Source organism: Girardinichthys multiradiatus, chromosome 7 (genome assembly GCF_021462225.1).
Source record: "Girardinichthys multiradiatus isolate DD_20200921_A chromosome 7, DD_fGirMul_XY1, whole genome shotgun sequence".
Lineage (NCBI taxonomy): Eukaryota > Metazoa > Chordata > Actinopteri > Cyprinodontiformes > Goodeidae > Girardinichthys > Girardinichthys multiradiatus.
This window is the reverse complement of record NC_061800.1, coordinates 30,760,989-30,780,811: the sequence shown is the minus strand read 5'-3', so window position 1 is coordinate 30,780,811 and position 19,823 is coordinate 30,760,989. Positions and strand designations below refer to the sequence as shown.

At 38.4% G+C, this 19,823-nt stretch overlaps 1 protein-coding gene across 3 annotated transcripts; it reads right to left on the bottom strand.

Moving 5' to 3' along the window:
• Nucleotides 1-1,392: 1,392 nt before the first annotated feature.
• nme9 (NME/NM23 family member 9) lies at nucleotides 1,393-15,270 on the bottom strand. 3 transcript variants are annotated; one of them, XM_047369937.1, is made up of 16 exons: nucleotides 14,918-15,270; nucleotides 14,770-14,827; nucleotides 14,066-14,169; nucleotides 13,892-13,963; nucleotides 13,485-13,601; nucleotides 9,253-9,337; nucleotides 9,015-9,097; nucleotides 8,820-8,912; nucleotides 7,271-7,425; nucleotides 6,790-6,986; nucleotides 5,753-5,897; nucleotides 5,571-5,678; nucleotides 4,165-4,316; nucleotides 3,935-4,079; nucleotides 1,784-2,037; nucleotides 1,393-1,592 (listed from the first exon to the last, which is right to left on the bottom strand). In XM_047369937.1, exons 1-16 carry the CDS (start codon nucleotides 14,948-14,950, stop codon nucleotides 1,519-1,521), a joined length of 1,875 nt encoding a protein of 624 aa, XP_047225893.1. In that variant the 5' UTR covers nucleotides 14,951-15,270; the 3' UTR covers nucleotides 1,393-1,518. The 3 variants fall into 3 exon arrangements, with proteins under 3 accessions (XP_047225893.1, XP_047225894.1, XP_047225895.1); XM_047369938.1 differs by having other exon boundaries at nucleotides 14,944-15,269; XM_047369939.1 differs by lacking the exons at nucleotides 3,935-4,079; nucleotides 4,165-4,316.
• Nucleotides 15,271-19,823: the final 4,553 nt, after the last annotated feature.

The following is a 19,823-nucleotide window of genomic DNA, read 5'->3' as shown; positions in this document are numbered from 1 at the left end:
CTTTTTTGTTAATTTTATACTAACAAAATGTTTGTTTTCAGAAATGAAAGGCATGTTTATGTATTTTTCATGTAGTGAGGATGAGGGGTTAGAGGTTCCTAAATCTGGTCTCATGTTTGAAGAGGTATCACTGAACAGTAAATCATCACCAGTGATTTTTAACAAAACTCTACTTTCTATGTAGATTGTATTTTGGGGGCCCCTAACCAGCTGCAAAGATTACTTAATAGCCCAGGACGATTTTGTGTCATTTGCCAGGTATAAATCTGAGCAAACAAAGGTAATGTGGGGTTCCTCAAGGCACTACTCTCGGGCCACTTTTTTTTTTTAGATACTCATGGCACCCTGGTCTGAGATAAAGTATCACAATATCTCTTACCGTTTATGTTGATGACACACATCCCTATATATTTCTGTGTCAACACATTACCAAAGTCACTGAGTCAATTTATCCATAATATCCATTTATAACCATTATTTTTGCTTTCAAAGATGTTAAAGAGGTTAAAGATCAGCACTCAGTCTCAAGGGTATAAACAGAGAACAGGTAATAAGCCTAAGCAAGGTTATGGACTCAGATCTAAATTCAGCATCCATATAAAGTCTATTACTAAGACTACCAACTACCAACTTACAACAGTGCCAAAAAGGTTTCCTGTTAAAACAGGACAAAGAAACTTGGGTGTTCTTTTACTTTCTATGGGTAAGATTACTGTAATGATGTCCTTTTCTGGTGTCTGTAAAAACAAATCAGTCCAGCAGCAGCAGCTCATAAAAAAGAACTACCTAACACCAGGTTTGTAAAATGATTCATTTTAAGATCTTATTGATAGTCTATTAAGCACTGAATGGTCTTGGACATAGAGCTGTACATACGAGTATGAACCATCTTGACCCCTCAGTCCTGATCTTGCTCAGTGTTTCCAGGACCAGAACTAAACAAGGGGAGGCCTTTAGTTTCTATGTTCCTTAGATCAGGAACCATCCATGAAAAGCTGAGCTGTGGAAGAACTGAAAGCATTTTCTACTGCAGCTTTCCGAAGTGTTTTATCAGGTAATTTTAATCAAATCATAGCTATTTGATTAAGATTGTTTCTGTTTTTTTCTCTTTAGATCATGCATAATTTTATAATTAGTGTATTTCTTGTTTTTAAATGATTTGTCTTTACCTTTGTTCCTTATATTTTCTGTACTATGAATTATCTTGCACATGAATGTTTCTATACAAATAAACCTGACTTTTAGCTCTAACTGAAAAGATTTAGTAAAACATTTATCTGAAAGCCTCAATTTGGTTGCGTAGTACTTCTTTCTTTCTTCTGTTTGAAACCTGCACAAGAAATGTAACCTCGTTAAAGAAAGAAAAATGACAGACTCGGTTATTATCCAGGTTTGTTTTAGCTTCTTGTTTTTATTCCAACCTTCTTTATGCTTTGCACATCTTAACCGATGGAGATGATTTTTAAACATGTTCCTTTAGTCCTCTCAATACAGAAACCTCATACCTCCATGCTGACCTTAGTCATTAGAGGTTTCTTCAGTTGTACATCTTGATATTTCGTTTTCATCATTAGAACTGCCCGGATCCTCAGCTGAAATAAGTAGATTTCAACATTAAATGCAAATTTACTAAACCTGTTTTCAACCAATAAAAACATAACTGCCATAAATACCCGCTTACTAACATAAACATAAAACACACAACAGAAGTGTAAATGCTTGCTGGCAATAAACAATGTGATTCTAGTGATAAAAACAAGAAGGAAGCGTATCGTCAGGACACCTGAAATGGTTCCTCTGTCAGCGGTGGGAGCTGCATCTGTGCTGATGTCACCAAAGATGAATCGGATCTTCTCCTCTGCATGTTGCTCGTTGGAGGAGCCGTGAACGGCGTTGTGGAGGATGTTGGCAGCAAGGCGTGCCCTCAGAGACTGTGGGGATTTTTCCTTAGCTTTCTCGGGATTGCTGGGGCCCATCATGGCCCGCCACTCCTCCACTGCATTCTCCTTGGTCAAGACAAGCATCATACACGGCCCACTATAATAAAGAGTAAGAAGATGTTTATGGAGAAGGCTAAATATTGGGTAATATGAATTTTGATTCAGCATTCTAAATACAGTATTTGTTTTTGAACAAATGAACCACCACTTTCTTTTTGTATGTTTGACTTCTAATGAGCCAAACTTTCATTCGATGTTTCAAAGTGATCTCGATGAATAGTTCTAGTACAGAGAGACAGTCTCTCAAATATTTTCTTTGGACTTAGGCTGCTTGTCTGTCAGACCTAGTCCTTGTACCTGACAGTAACAGCAGATATTTCAGTGACTTCCTAAAACAAATTACAGTGGACAGAAAGAGGACAAAAGGAGAAGTGTTCAGGACTACAAAAACTTTCCACAGGACCCGAGAGATGCAACATCTTTCAGCTTCTGGATTCCATGTTTTTGACAAAAGCCTCATTAGTGCTGGAACACTATTTTTTGTCTGTCCTACTGTGTTATCTTTGGTATTTTGCAAAGATTCACTTAATAAAATAGGAACAAATTGTGTCTTCGCAAGAAGTTTGAAGTGAAAATGAGAGAAAAACATCCTCGGAAAACCTAGAAAATCTCCACAAAGCCAGAGTAAATATTAAAAAGGCTAGTTTGAGATGAATATAAGATAGCCTAGCTGGTTTTATATAAAATGTGGGATGACGACAGGAATTTGCACAGTTTTGTATTTGCACGACAACGTTTCAATGCAGAAGTAACTTGCAGTTAAATAAGCTAAGAAGTACTTTACTGGTACAACTGCAGGTAAAATATTTCTGGAGCATTTGGTGCAGATTTGTATTTATTGATTTCAAATCCTTATTGCAACATACGCTTACAACTAGGCTTGAGTCCGTTATAAAGGTGTACTGAGGTTTTTAAAAGTTACAGTCTCATAACTAAATACCAAAACACCATTCTGAAAGGTCCTTGTAATGAGATACAAGAGAAAATGTCAAGGTGACCAGCGTTTTTCTGGCTGAGTGGAGAACAGAGAAGCAAAGCAACCCCATCCTCTGTCTGTTGCTGCACATGGCCGGTCAGCTGGCTAAAAATGCAACCGCATCTTTCTCTAGCTAGGTTGTTTGGAAATATTTCCAGTCACAGAAAAACAAACAGTAACGATGTGGAAACCAAAGGAGCCTCAGCTATCACTCTAATTAAGCTAACTATTTTTCAAAGCCACATTCAGCAAGCGTTATGTCTGTTACTGGAGCCAATCGCCCAGCTAATATCAGTTTATTATGCCTGTGTTACTCTATGAATAGCAGAACAGCATACGTTTGAAAACTGTGGCTACATTTAGCATACTGTCTTCATTTTATCTTTATTTTTTTAGTAGTATGAATAATTGTTGCATTCGGACATGTTATAAATATTTGTTTACAATTTTTTCATTTCATAATTATGGCATTTTTATTCCAGTTTATCTTATCATTCGATTCTCATACCAGCCAATGCCTGACCCTCAGCGCTCTAAAATGTTGTAAATGCTAAAAAGCAGCTGAAAAATACTCCACAGGGTAACGTTTCCCTTCTAACGGTTCAGCTGTGTCGCTATAGTATGTTACTCGTTGACTTAATCTCAGCAAAACAGGAACAATAATTAAATGTAAGCCCATAGCAACCCAGAGTCTGAGTCTGATGTGCAGAGTCTCTCCTCTGCCAGTGCCCAAACGGTTGTGTAACAACCCGGTGAAGGGGCTAATCGGAGCGGAAGATACGTCTAGAAACTGGATGTGATGTTGAGCAAAGAATGAAACTCAGACTGACTCTGGCCTGAGGCTGCCTTGACTCTAAGCTTCCAGTATCACAGTATAAATTGAAGTTGAGACTGGCAGTGGTAAAAGGAGTTGCTGTGTCTGCCCTGCTCCTGTACGTCTGTGTGGGGACAAACCAACCGACACATGAAATCCACCAGCTGGATGAAGAAGGGCTTCTCCCTGTGCTCTTTGTAAAACTCCTCAGCCATCTCTCTTGAGAGCACAGTCTCCTTCAGCAGTGCTATGGTGAAACCTCTTCCACTGATCTCTTCCAAAATTGTATCTGTCAGTGATGAGAAAATAAAAAAGAAGAAGGTCAACAAAAGAAAACTAGACATGCTCAGTTGTACTGAAAGACCAGGGAGAACCTCTGTGTTCCTCCAGAGCATCAGGTTTGATGACTGCCAGTGTCCGTTGTTTAGGAAAGAAAAAATTGAGCTCTCTTTCTGCCTCTTTAGGATTTTTGCTGCCATGAAGCTGGTTGATGGGCTCATTTTCCACAGCAAATTGGGCCCTTAGACTGTGTGGGAGGGAGACAGAGGCTTGCATTATGTGCACTGCAAAAGTAACAATCCCTCTTGAACATTTTATCATGTTATAGCCACAAACTTCAAGCTAATAGAGATAGCCTAACACAGAGCAGTGTAAAACACTGAAGTGGAAAAAAGAAGATAAGTGGTTTTCCAGATTTAAAAAAAATACAAATCAGAAAAATGTGGGAATATGTAGAGACATATTTCTTTGGAATATGCCTCTGAACCTGTTGCCTGTTATTCTTCGCAAAATAGTTCAAACTCAGTCAGACTGGATGCAGAGCATCTGTAAATATCAATCAACTATAGCCCCAGATTCTTAATTAAATTAGGTTTGGACTTTGAGTAGGCCATTCTAACACTTAAACATGCTTAGATCTAAATAATCTTTTGCAGCCTCTTAACAGGTTTGCTTCCAGGATTTCCATTTATTTAGCTCAAATCATCTTCCCATCAACACTGAACAGCTTCCTTATCTTTGCTGAAGAAAAACGTCCCCATAGCATGATGCTGCCACCACCCTGTTTAACTCACATTGTTACTAAATATATGACTTCCGAGAGCATTAGGTTGCACTAGATTTTATGAATGGTTATCTGATTAAAGTTGAATACAGATGCATGCCTTATGTGAAAAATTGGAAAACTATATTTGCTACAAAAATCCCAATAAAATAAATTAAGGTTCGTCTTTGTAATGTGACAAATTTTGTAAAAGTTGAAGAGGTATGAAGGTTAGGTTCTATCCATGAAGAATAATAAACACTTCATGGTTTCCAGAACATTCCAGAAGAAATAGGATAATTCAGATGTTATTTCAGGAGTCAGATTTTTTTTGGTGGGCAAAAATGAGTAATTTTCTGCACTACTATTCACATCTGATCACCCTGTAAATTTACCATCTAGTAATTTTCACATAAAAAAAGCTTTTGCAGGTGGGAAAAGACACAACATTGAAAACAGATAAAACAATTTTGTGGTGTAATAGTACTGCTGCTGGAACTGAAGTTATTATGCATTGCTTTCTTTTTCTCATTTGATTTTAGAACAAAATGCCAGAGTTTCATCCTGTTATCAGAACACAACACTGTGAAACAGGGAGGTCAAAAGAGGAGCTTTATTTAACAAGCACTCCCATAGAATCACAGTGAAACACCCACTGCATTTCTGCAGGTAATTATACCAAAGTGACCTTTTGCTCTCTCTTCAGCTACTGAATAAGGATAAGAACGCATCACCAACCACTCAGGATCCTCCTCTTTGGCTTTGTGAAGGTCAGGGGGACCGAGCATGTTCTTCCAGTGATGGACAGCTCCTTTCCTGGCCAGAGCTAAAGCAAGCACTGCTCCGCTGGAATTACAGAGATGTAGAATAAATTTCTGCATTGTTATATTTCGAGTCATAGCAGCACAGGTCAAATTTACCTTGTCATGTTTTGCAGAAGTGCAGGAAAAAAGTCTTTATCCACATGCTGGAAGTAAAACTGTTTGACCTGCTCCTCTGTCAACATCACCTCTTTTTGGAGGGCAACAGTAAAGCCTGACTTGTGAATCTGGGCCAAGATCTCATCTGCAGAACAACAGGTAGTAATAGCAAACGTACCTACATGGATGTTTATTTTGTTAGGAATAGCACATTGTCAATGTCTTTACTCTCTACATACAGTCCTTGCGAAAGTATTTATACCCTTGAACCTTGCAACCATAAACCTTAAAAAGCGGGATATTATGTGATAGACCAACACAAAGTGTTGCATATTTGCAAAGTGGAAGGGAAACTATACCCCTTATTTTTTTGCAGATTGTATGGAGACCATCTATGAACATACATTTTCAAGTCTTACCAAAGATTTTAATTGTATTTAGGTTTGGACTTTGACTGGGTCATTCTGAATATACCTGAATATGCTTTTGCTGGCATTGGCTTTAATTTAAGGGCATCCGAGTAAAGAGGACTGAATACCAAGGCAAGGGGCACTATTGAGATCATTTGTAAAAAAAAAACTTTGAAAATCCTGTATCCTTTTTCTTCTACTTCATATTTATGGACTACACTCCATTGGTCTATCATACATATTTCCAGCCAAATACACTGTTGCATTTAGTTTAAACAAAATGTGGGATGGTTTAAGGTATGTGAATATTTTCATGAGGCACTGTAGCCTTTCCAGTCATTGGCTAATTTGCAAATAATACAAAAATAAAACAGTCTTCTGCAATAGTTTAAATAAGTTAAAATGAGCTATATTCTTACAAAATTATTACTTTGACAATATAGTCAAAAGTTGTGATATTTTAGAAAGTTGAACTACTATTTCAAGAGTACAAAAGGTGTAGTGACTCAACAGCTTTGTGGTGAGAATTAATCACAGCCCTATAATGTTAGGAAGAACAGTGACTGTGCATGTGTTTGGGCCCCCACTCAGGAGCATTTGTGCATGTGCTGTTGGCTTGAGCCCCACCTCTGTTCTTCCTGGCAACGTCGGGCCGAATAAGGGCCAGCGTCCTCTCCACATGCTCTTCCTCCCCATCCTGCTCTGCTTCGGAGGCCGTCCTAAAGTTGGGGAAGAAGAAGGCGAGCTCCCTGCTGGCGTGGTCACTGTCCTCACTGCCATGCACTGCATTGAACAGCGTCTCTGTGCCGTATTGTGCCCGCAAGCTGCAGGAAGTCGGGTGGGGGAGGAAGAAGAGAGGACCAGATGGATGCTCGGCTGGTGCTCAACCAAAGAGAAGCATAATGCTTGGGTGTGTCTGATCAAGCAGGCGAGAATGTGCTGTTCATTCCCTGCTCCAAACTCAGAACTGGGATATTTTCCAAATATTCTGATCAACAGTGCAGAAATAAATACACGCATGATATGTTTTATCAGACCAAAGATTCAGTTGTTACTTTTTCTGCTCTTTTCTCCAAATGTGCAATATCTGGAATTTCTGTCAACTAACCTTTCTGGCTTTTCTCGCCTGGCTTCCTCCATGTCTGCCGGGCCAATGAACTCACGCCATGCAGGTATAATATTGGCTGTGCCCTCTATTTGAGAAAGCACCAGAATATGGGAAGGGCCACTGGACATAAACTGCACCAGGTCCTCAAAGCTAGTCTGAAAGAAAGGAGAGGAAACAAGAATTGTGCCTTAAAGTGGCTTACAAAACCATTTATGACCCTTGAACCTCATCACATTTTGTAAATTTACAAATTCAGAGGCCCATGGGAACTATGGAGGAGCTAGAGATCCGTAGTTGGGAGAATCTGGTGACAGGACAACTATTAGTTGTGCATGCCACATATCTGACCTTTATGTAGTTTGCCATGAATATTGTACGGGGCACAGCAAACGTTTTGATGAGGCTGTTCTGGTAACAGAACCTCCAGTATTTGGTTATCAACCAAAACTATAACTGTACATCAATCCGAGCACATCATCCACACAGTGAAACACAGAGGTGGCAGCATTATGCCATAGGGACTGTTTTATCTAGCCAGGACAGGGGAGCTGTCCGAGGTGATGGGAAGATAGCTGGAGTTCAGCAATGTTAGGGTGAAGATTCACCTTCCAGCAGGACAAGGAACCTAAACCTACAGCCAGAGCTACTGTGGAATAGTGTAGACCAAAACATTTTCATGGGTTTAAATGGCCCAGTTAACGCACAGACCTGAATTCAAATGAGAATCTGTGGCAAGACTTGAAAATCGATGTTCACAGATGATCTGTCTAATCTCACTGAGCTTGAGGTGTTTTGCAAAGAAGAATGGTAAAATATTTTAGTCTCTAGAAACTGGTGGAGGCATACTCCTAAAGACTTGCAGCTGTAACTGCAGGGAAAACAAAAGATCCTCCTGCAAAGTATTGATATAAGCCACAGTTTCACATTTTTATTTGCAAAACATTCAGAAAATGATTTTTTAAAATTTCCTCTCCACTTCACGGGTTTGTGCTTCTTTGCGTTTATATGTTACATGTAATCAAAACAAACGTTTGTGGATGTGATTATGGAGAAGTTTGGAAGCTTTTCAAGGCACTGTGTGGAAATTCCCAGTCTGAAAAACATGTTTTAATTCATACCTTGATGGTTCATTCAATGGAAAAACACATTGAACTAGTTTGAAAGCACATAAAAAGTCATGCAGATTTGAATGTACTGAACAATGCTACTATACCTGCAAATTATTTCTTATATACGCTGCCTGGCTGAATCTCAGTTTGGCCTTGTAACAAACAGCACAATAAGCAAGAAAAAAAATAGGCTTACTTAGCAACTCTATTTTAAGCCCTCTGAGGAAACGCAGATGGGTGTCAAATGTATCACAGAGTCTATTTGGACTCCCATTGGTATATTAATTTAGAATATCAATCACCCCCACCCCCAGAAACATTCACTGCATCATCAACAGTTTTCCTCAGCCCGACTAGAGCATACTGACATGTGTGATGCTGTATGTGCTTTGCTCACCATTTCCTGCGCTGTTCTCATAATTTCAGCTATTATAGCATACCTCTGCTGCTTTATGTTGGTAAAAATCTCGAGCCTCAGCCTCAGTCAGAGTTCGCTCCTCGTGTGCAAGTAACTCAAACCCAGCGTCTTGGATCTATCCAGAAGGAGAAGCATCGACACAATGGATGAAGGCCAGCAGGAAGGCTGGCGAAAATCTTGTCTTCTTGGAGGGTGAACATGGTTAATCTCTCTGTACCTTCATAATGATGTCATTTGCCTTGCCATGAGCAACTGCGTCAGGCTTAATGATGGCAACTGTGAAGGATTTACTGGCTGGAACTACATGGAATGAAAGCAGAGTTTGACTGATGATCATTATTGCTGTTAAAATGCAAAACAGTACGCAGCAAAAATGTCATCACAGTAACATGAAATCTGGCCGGGGAACTCCAGGCTATGGGGATGAACTGTATGAAACATTGTTTCCACAGTACCAATTATACTTTCTTCATTTTCTGGCTGCTGAAGCTCCTCCTTCTCCTCTTTCTTCTCTTCATCCAACAGACGCTCATCTCTTACCTGAGAGAGAAACACAGATTGTGATAAAAACAAATTAGACCTAAAAACAGCTTGATATTAGCCCTTTGAAACATGTTTATATGAATCGAACAAACATTCCTCGTGTTATTTTGGCTGAATTTATTGAAACTCAATAGAGACATGATCATCAATAATAATAGAAAACACTCTTTTTTGTAGCAAATTAGGAATTACAACTTTAAAACTGTGGGAGATAAATTGCCTTGACTAAAAAAGCGCAAACGTTTTGATTAATGAACTTTAATTGCTTGGCACTGAAACCCAAAGCAAAGCCTTCTTACAGTTCCTCATACTGTTCGTTAAGTTTTGTCATAATGTAATGACATTTTATGAAATAAAAAGTAGACAAGTGGTCATTTCCTCCAGTCATTTGAAAAAGTTAAAAAACTCAACTTCCTTTCTTACTATATAAGCGAGTCAACAGCCTAATTAGAAAAACTAATTTAAGTAAAATGTGCAACACCTAAAAAGTTCATCCTATGTCATTTTTTTTGTTCTTAATGATAAATAACCAATTAGAAAATTGTGGTATCGTGACTATTTCTCTGAGACAACTTTAAACAGAAAGAGCACGGTACGAGCACTGAAACAAAACATTTGTAATCATATTAGTAATGCTCGTGCTGCTGACAAGTTAGCCTGTTTTTGCTGAAAACACTTACAGCGTTCCTGAAAAGGAAATTTTGCAAAAAGTCCTTTTCATTTGGGTTCAGGCTTCAGTGTTATTCCTGTCCATGTTTGAAAGCGTTAAAAACACCAAAACAGCCTGAGATGCAGCAGAAAGTTGCAAAAGAACGAGTGGTAAATGTTGCGTTTGGATCGCCAAACTCAGGCAGCGTTGCATAAAACAATGGCCACCCAAGACAAACGTAACAATAGCAAAAGCCGTCTCTTAAATCTGAGTTCATGGAATTAAGTTTTATATGCCGATTTTTCCATGGAGGAGAAAGTCAGGAAAAAATGTCAGAGAGCAGTTGATTGGACACCTAACAAACCGACACCCTTTGAAAGTTTTTACTCTCTATGTATTATATACAGAACTTACAAAAGTATTTGAATTTCAAAAACTCTGTGGGGAGCCTAGTTTGCCTGTAATGCATCCCGGTGGGAAAGGCACACATAGGCATGTGTCATGTTAGTACCCAGCCATGGGTTACAACATAAACGCCAGTAAGAACTTTTCAGAAACTAGGGGGTAAGAATGCTGTCAAAAACAATGTGTATGTAAAGACGGAAATGTGTGCATATTAGTCAATAGTTGTGCATAAGTAAAATCCAAAAGAAGCATTATATATTTTCTCTGTAAGAATACAAAATAAAATGTTACAGCTTCAAGAAATTACAAACAAGTTTACAGTTGTGGTTTATTTTTATGAATACAATATGCTATAACAGTTTGTGAATACGATTTATTTTCTTTGAGAATACGATTTATTTTCTTTGTGAATACGATTTATTTTCTTTGAGAATACGAATTTACATCAGCGACTTGGTGTCACGTGATCTCAGGCTCAGGATATAATGGGTGGAGTTATACAATGATGTACAGTAGGTGGCGGTATGCACCTCTGAATTTGCAGAAGAAGAGAAGAAGAAGCAGCACTAGCGCCAAAAGAACGGACCAAGAAACTACGGTACAAAGTCAGGTAATGTTAAAAAGTTTATATATGTCTTAATGTCGTTAATATATGCTCTTGGTCCGTCATCTTAGTGCTAGTGCTGCTGCTTCTTCTTCTCTTCTTCTGCTGGCGGTTCGCAACAAATTCAGAGGTGCATACCGCCACCTACTGTGCATCATTGTATAACTCCACCCATTATATCCTGAGCCTGAAATCACGTGACACCAAGTCGCTGATGTAAATTCGTATTCTCAAAAAAAATAAATCGTATTCACAAACCTCATTTCTTGATTCTTTAAGATAATTCTTGGTCAGTGCTGCATTTGATACAGTCGACCATGATATTCTCTTAAAAAGGCTGGAATATGCTGTAGGGATCAGGGGATCAGCGCTAGGCTGGTTTAAATCTTATTTGTCTAACAGATTCCAGTTTGTTCATGTAAACGATAAATCATCTTTAAACTCCCAGGGTTAATTGTGGAGTTCCACAGGGTTCAGTACTTGGGCCAATTCTCTTTACTATATATATGCTTCCTATAGGTCAAATTATCAGGCAGCATAGGATAAATTTTCACTGTTACGCTGATGATACTCAGCTTTTTCTTCTCCATAAATCCTGATGAGCCCAACCAGTTAGAAAGACTACAAGCATGTCTTGAAGATATAAAAACTTGGATGACTCTAAATTTTCTGCTTCTAAATTCAGACAAGACTGAAGTTGTCATCTTTGGACCGGAGTCAATCACTTAACCTGGATGGGACTAAATTGACCTCCGATAATAAAGTAAAAAAACCTTGGTGTTACTTTTGACCAGGACATGTCATTTAAATCCCATATTAAACAGGTTTCTAGGATTTCCTTCTTTCACCTCCGGAACATTGACAAAATTAAAAATATCCTATCCAGGAGTGACGCTGAAAAACTAGTCCATGCATTTGTTACTTCAAGGCTGGACTATTGTAATTCTTTACTATCAGGATGTCTACAAAATGCAGTTAAAAGCCTTCAGCTGATTCAAAATGCTGCAGCAAGAGTTCTGATGAAAATTAAAAAGAGAGATCATATTTCCCCTACTTTAGCTTCCCTTCATTGGCTCCCTGTTAAATCCAGAATAGAATTTAAAATTCTCCTCCTCACATATAAAGCCCTGAATGATCTAGCTCCATCATACATCAGAGATCTGATTGTTCCATATGTTCCTGACAGGGCACTTCGTTCTCGGACTGCAGGTTTACTGGTGGTTCCTAGAGTCTCTAGAAGTAGAATGGGAGGCAGATCCTTGAGTTATCAACTTCCTCTCCTGTGGAACCAGCTCCCAGTTTTAGTCCGTGAGGCCGACACCGTGTCTACTATTAAGGCTAGGCTTAAAACTTTCCTTTTTGATAAAGCTTATAGTTATAGTGGCTTAGTTTATCCTGAGCTATCTCTGTAGTTATGCTGCTATAGGTTTAGGCTGCTGGAGGACATAATGACCACTTTCACCCTCTTCGCTACATTCTCACACTACTCTCCAATTTTGCATTATTTGCTGTTATTTCAACTTTTAACTTTGTTCTCTCTCTTTTCTCTTCCTAGAAGCTACAACTGGCCTGGCTCTGTGTCTACCTGTGACACCTTTCTGGAGAGGGGCATTGTCCAAGCTTCTGCTGGCAACAACTTAATGCTCACCCTCTACCGATGATCCACATGGCCCTGTCTTTCAGTGTTTAACCCTTTCTCTCTCCTAGACATGGCGATTGACTGAGCTTTTACTGTAACTAACTGTATGTGCTCTCTTGTCTGGTCTCTTGTGGCTCAGAGTTTATCTGTTCTTTCTTTCTAGGTGAAATGACTAAAGGAGCTACATCCATTAACATTTACTTTTCTTTCCCATAGAAAGTACTCCTGGATCAGTGCTTCTTTGTTCTCTTTGTGTCTCTGCTCTGTTCCCTCAAACCCCCAGTCGGTCGTGGCAGATGGCCGTTCACACTGAACCTGGTTCTGCTGGAGGTTTCTTCCTGTTAAAAGGGAGTTTTTCCTCTCCACTGTCGCTACATGCATGCTCAGTATGAGGGATTGCTGCAAAGTCAACAACAGTGACTGTCCACTGTCTCTACATGCTCAACCAGGAGGAGGGAATGCTGCAAGTCACTGACTGGATGCAATCTGCTCGGTTTCCTTAGATAGAAAAACTTTTTTATCCAATTTGAATAAATAACTAACTCCGACTGCACTGTTCAATTGTTAGGATTAATTGGAATGTATGTACCTGACTTTTGTGAAGTGCCTTGAGACAACATGTGTTGTGAATTGGCGCTTTATAAATAAAACTGAATTGAATTGAAACTGAATAAGCAGCCACACAGTAGTCACATATTTCCATTGAAAATCATTTATTAATCAAACTTAATTTATAAAAACAGGTTTATTTATGTACCATACTTTCAGGATTTACAGGTTTTATGGATCTAAAGTATAATGCCATTTAACCAACAATGCAGGTGCTTATTAATGTGCCACTGCTTACCACTTTTCGCCCACTGCCTTGCACCAGGACCAGCTTTTCTTTGGCCAGCTCCTCCACGATCATTCTCTGGAGCATCGGAGCGTTGGCCCCTCGCAGCACAGCCACCAGCTCCCCACCCTGTTCATACAACACAAACCGAGCTGTTCAGCAAATGTCTCTATAACCTAAATCCTGTTTACTTTAGACTATAGACGACTGTAACCTCTTAAGCTACAAGGCACATGGTCATGGTATTTCATTTGCAGAATGCAACATTATACCACTGAGGCAACACAAGAAAAAACACGGTGATAGCATTCAAATCAAAATAAATAATTTGACCAGTTTTGTAGAAAATTAGGGCATAATTCATAAAAAGGTGTAATTACTAAAACAAGTATATTTCTTTTAAACAAACACAAACTGACTCCAAAGAAAAGGAAGGTGGGTTCACATTTCCCTCGGTACTTCTCCAGGGCATCAATATTGTCAGCTTCAGCCTGCATCACACACACACACACACACACAGTTAAAACACTGCTCCTCTGAAAGTGCCGCCTTCAATTTTAAATTCTACATTTTAAAACTAAAACGGAGCCTACAGTGGCAAAGTGTAGAAGGTCATCACTCAGTTCGTTCTTTATTTTTCGGAGGAGACTAACGACAGCTCGACAGGGGCCGCACCATTGTTGGTAAACGTCTACAACTGCAAGGAGAACAGAGACAGTGTGTGTTTGTGCGCAGACATTGACACATTTATTGGCACCCCCAGTAAAGACATGTACTAAGCATTAAACTAAGTTCATCTTTCTACTGCAGTAGCATAAGCACAATTTCCTAGAAAATAAGATTAATTTAAAAACTGTAAAGTGTAAACTAAAAAAGGCATTGTTAGGGGTACTTTTTAATATTGCAACTGGTAGTTTTGTTACAATCATTTCCTAAAATATGATAGTTTGTCTCAGATTAAATTTTTTTTCTAACATTTAAGTGTGAGATTATGATACTGCAATAAAATACTAATTTATTGAGTTATTGATGACTTTACCAGGGGGTCAACAAATTTGCTCGCCTCTGTACGTGAGAGACAGAAATCTAGAAGATTGTAAGACTGGTGAATCTATTTAGTTTGCAGTTATCCCAATGAACACAAGGGGGCAGCAGAATACAACGCATAACAGCAGTTAACCATTGACTTCACGACTTCTGAATTATCCCTTATAGATAGTGTTGTATATTTGAGACACAAACAAGCGGGATAAAGTAAATAAATAAATAAAAATACAAACAATTTTTCGAAGCTTACCTGTTAAACCTTTGGTAGTAAGCATCTCCTCCCATTGTTCTTGGTTTGTTACAGATGTCTGAACAACAAAATTACAAATTAAAGTCTAATAAAACACAGATGGTGATGAAAGTTGTAAAACTAACAAACTATACAATGTCTATCATACCTGCAGGCTCGCCTCTTTCTTCTTACCTGCCATTTGTGACTGAACCTATATTTTAAACAAATAATATAAAACCAATGGCAAGGCAATTCCTGAAACTCAGTTTATTTTCAAGCTAGCTAAACGGCTAAAGTACTGGGTTCCTGTTTTCCTGTGGACTCACGCGACTGTTTGACGATTGGTTGCTAAGCAACAGTTTTTTCGAACCTGATCGAGTTTGTTCATTTTAGCCATAATTAACATAATTATGCCATAGCAATATAAATTGTTGTCATGGCTGCAAAATGAAACATTTCTAGCTAACAGCAGCTATCAGTGAAACTTCGCATTTCTTTCGGTTGCTTTCTTTTGTCTTTTACCCTCCGGAACAATGTAGCATTTGCACAACTCTCCATGTCCGCCAGGGGTCAGTGTTGTCAATCCCTTGAAATTTAATAAAGTGCCTTTGTTTGTCTATATGAAAGATAAACAGGCGCATCTAAATGAATTAGAACCTAATCGAAACAGTAAAATTATTCCAGTGATTCAGGTAAAGACTGAAACTTGTATAAATTCACTTGTCCAGCATAAAGTTACTGGCACTCTCCATAAGCAAAATAAACCATACAAGGTTATTGCCAAAAAAAGCAGGCTCTTCACAGTATACTGTATCCTGGCATATTAATGGAAAGTTTTGTGGAAGGAAAATGGATATTAGGAAAAAGTACATAAACAACAGAATACAAATTTCTTGAGATCCGGTGTGAGGTTTTCCCAGTCAGCGTCATGTGCTGGTCCAATGGGTTTCATTGACATTAAAGTCAGTGCAGCCATCACAAACTCAACCATAATCACAGTGAATTACAGAAATAAACACTTGTATATATCTGTGTACTGTACATTCAACAGTAATTAGTCCTCAGATAAAATGGGGTTTCTAAAATAAATAAACAAAAACACTACCAACTCAGTTTTTTGACTTATGTCTTAAATTTGTAGCCACACTGGAAAATATAAAAGGAAGAGGAAGATTGTCAAGGCTGTCAAGTACAAGTGAATTAAATAAATATTCTGGGGAAATAAGAGTAGCAGTGAGATCCAAATAAGCTCTGTTTGTTGCTAGTGGATTAAGCTACCAATATTTATCAAACGATGATGAGTAAAAGCCTTTATTTGTCTGTGTGCATAGTTGGATAAGATGGGGTTGTTAGAAGCTAGGTAAGGTCAATAATGCAGTAACAGTTTCTAACTTTAACATAAAAAAATAAAAGTATTACCGGTAATTACTTTTCATGTGTTTGAAACAATTAGTCCATTGACAATTTACTGTACCCTTTAAAGTTTTACCTATGCATTCCAAAGAACACATTAAAACATTTACATTTATTGTACAGGATTGCTATGAGTTAAACTTTTCCACATTTCATAACATTGCAATCATTAACTTTTATATGTTTTACTGGGATTTTATGCGGTGGAACAACACTTGAGATGTCAACATTGTGAAGTGGAAGGTAAATTATGTATGTGGTGTGCATTTTTTTGCTGCAATTACAGTTGCAAAGTCTTTTAGGGTATGTCTTTAACACTGTGCATCTAGAGACTGTTTTTTTTTTTTCCATTTTTCATTCTGATTAGCTTAAGCTCAATCAGGTTGGATAGAGATAATATGTGAACAGCAGCTTTTAAGTCTTACAACAGATCCTCAAGAGGATTTAGCTCTGGAATCTGTTTGTTTACGGTTGTTGTCCACTTGCAATGTGACCTTTACCCCAGTCTCATATCTTTTGCCGCCTTTAACAGGTTTCTTCGGAGCTTCCCTGACCCTGCTGAAAAAAACTATCCCTATAGCATGATCCTGCCTCTACTATGTCTCAATAATTACACACTTTTCAGATTTTATTTGTAAAAAAAGCATATTGAAAACCATTGTCTAATTCATGACCAAGTTTGTGGTTCTAACATACCTAAATAGGGAAAAGTTCAATGAGTATGAATCATTTTTTGGACACTTTATTTTTATATAATTTAATCACGCAGACTATACACATAAGGTAAAAAAAAAAAATTGCAGCTTAATTACTAAATATTCGTTCATATGGTTCTCAAGATGTGTGGAAACAAGTATTTTTTAAGTGACGAAGCCTATTGAGGCTCACAAACAATTCAATATTGTGCAGACAACTATTGCTTTTAAAATTCGTTATGGTTTTCGAAGTTTTGTTATTACACTCATAAAAAAGAATGGTTCAAAGAAATGATTAAAAAGCCCCAAAACAGACCCACTGTCACCACTGGGTGTATTTTTATTACATCTTTTTGAAACATCGCTGCATTAAACTCACTCAAGTCATGTGGACACTTTCTCATCTTAGAATAGAATGGCATAGAAATAACCTTTATTGTCCCTCAGTGGCAAAATTTATGTGTACCAGCAGCAAAATGACTAGGAATGCACATTTACACAAAGGTAAAAGTACAAAAACAGAAAGAGACTGTACAGTAAGGGCAAATATACAGCATTTGAAAAAACACGGTTTATTTAAAATAGTTCAGATTCCAAAAAATTTGCAACTAAGTAGGGAAATTAAAAAATTTACCACATGTTCATATATTTGTGCATGGACAAACTGTGCAAATAACAGCAGCGATGTAAACACTTATTAAGCTTGTTGGGAGCAGCGATGGTTATAAAGTCTAACTTCTGCTGGAAGGAAGGACCTGCAATAATGCTCCTTTGGGCACATGGGATGCAACAGTCTGTCACTTAAGCTGCTCTCCACTTCTGGAACAGCTTCAGGCATGGGGTAGGAGACATTGGCCAGTATAAGAGTGATGTTATATTTCCATTATCACTCTTGGACAATGTCACACACCTCATGCATGAAGCTGTATCTGTCTTTTATGCCTTTTTTATAATGCAGAAAGAGAATACTTTCAAGAAACCTTTTATGCACACATTTATTTGAAAACATTCACAGTGCATATCATGTCTCTCCCATCGCTCTCAATTTATTCAGCTAAAAGCATTTTCTTCTCAGTCTTCTTCTGTCATTTCCGGTGTGGCCCAAGGCTCTGTCCTGGGGCCCCTTCTTTTCATAATCTACCCACTCCCCTTGGCCATATCTTTCGGAAACACTATATTAGTTTTCACTGTTACGCGGATGATACCCAGCTCTATTTTTCCTGCAAACCCATTCCCAACGTTCCGTCCACCTCCCTTACTGACTGTATGGCTGAAATAAAATCATGGTTTTCCACCAGTCTACTCAAATTAAACAGTGAAAAAACTGAGGTTCTTCTAATTGGCACAAAAACCACATTATCCAAAACAAACAATTTCTCCATTGATATTGACAACTGCTCTGTTTCCCCTTCGCCTCAAGTAAAGAGTTTGGGTGTCATCCTCGACAGCACTCTCTCTTTCCAATCTCACATTAATAACATGACCCGGTCCGCCTATTTTCATCTGCGAAATATCAGTCGTCTTCGCCCCTACCTCACTTCACATACTACTGCCATCCTCGTTCATAGCCTCGTCACTTCTCATCTTGATTACTGCAATTCCCTCCTTTTCGGTCTTCCACACAAATCTCTTCATAAGTTTCAACTAGTTCAAAACTCAGCTGCCCGTATCATCTCTAGTACCCCTTCCTTCCTACACATCACTCCTGTTCTGTCAGAGCTCCACTGGCTCCCCATCAAGTTCGGTATAGACTTTAAAATCATTCTTCTCACTTTCAAGGTTGTCCATAATCTCGCTCCACCTTATCTATCCCATCTTCTCAACGTCGCTACTCCCTGTCGCATCTCAGATCGTCCTCCTCTATTCACCTGATTGTTCCCTCTGCCGGTCTCACCACCATGGGGGGTAGAGCTTTCAGCCGCTCTGCTCCTCGGCTCTGGAACTCTCTACCGCCTGATTTAAGGAACATAAATTCACTCTCACAATTCAAATCTTCACTAAAGACTCACTTGTTTAGGACTGCCTTCTGCACTTAATTTTTTTGCACTCATTTTAACTGCTTGATTGCTGTGTTTTTATTTTATTTTTTTATTTGTTCTTGTTTTTAATGTTGATTTGTATTCATTGTAAGGTAACCTTGGGTGCCAGAAAGGCGCCTATTAAATAAAATGTATTATTATTATTATTATAGTGCAGGTGAAAATATGGTGAAAAGTGGCTTCAAAAGACGCCACTTTAGCTTTTATTTTTGCAGTTGATGGTAACACGACATTCACATTCTGCATGAACCTGAAGTGTTATCTCATGTCTCTCTCAGCTTTTGCTCAGTCTCTGCCCAGTCCTGATGTTCCTCTATGTTTCTGAGCAAAAACAGAAGCAGCAGAATCAAAAATAACACCGGAGTTCTCATACTTTCTCACTTTGTAGAGTTTATTTATATGGTAAAATTGGCCCTCATTCGAACTCTTTTCTATGCTCTTCCCACATGAATTTCAATGAACTGCTGCACTTAGGCAGTTCAGCTCCACAGCCTCCTCCGTCATGAAGTAGGCACAGGAAAACAGCATTACAACTGAAGTTATTCAACAAACGGACAAATTAGAGTGAACAGTGACAGTGAGTGGAACAGAAAATTGTAAAATCGGACACTCTGAAAGATGTACCTGACTTTTTATGTCATCTTTTTGCATTATCAACTCTTTCCTGTTTTTACGTTTACAATGCCTTGAGAACGTTTTTGTCCCCCTCGAACTCTTTCACATACTAATAGCAATAATACGTTTTATTTACAAAATAAAAAACAACAGTGAATAAAAACACTGATGAAAAACATCACAAACCACAAACTGTGGTACAGAATCTATGTTGAAATGTGAAAGCTGCTCTTCACAGACACTTTCCATCCAATCAGACTGAGCTGATTTGCTAAAAAGAATGGGCAACTGCTGTATGTACTACTTGTGT

Bases quoted from the DNA above. Each gene is read 5' to 3' on its own strand.
- nme9 (XM_047369937.1), bottom strand. From the start codon at position 14,950: ATGGCAGGTAAGAAGAAAGAGGCGAGCCTGCAG. The intron at 4,317-5,570 runs GTTGGTGATGCG...CCTCCCACACAG, and splicing joins AAAGAGGAGGATCCTGAGTG to TCTAAGGGCCCAATTTGCTG. The intron at 1,593-1,783 runs GTGTCCTGACGA...TACTTATTTCAG, and splicing joins TGACAGAGGAACCATTTCAG to CTGAGGATCCGGGCAGTTCT.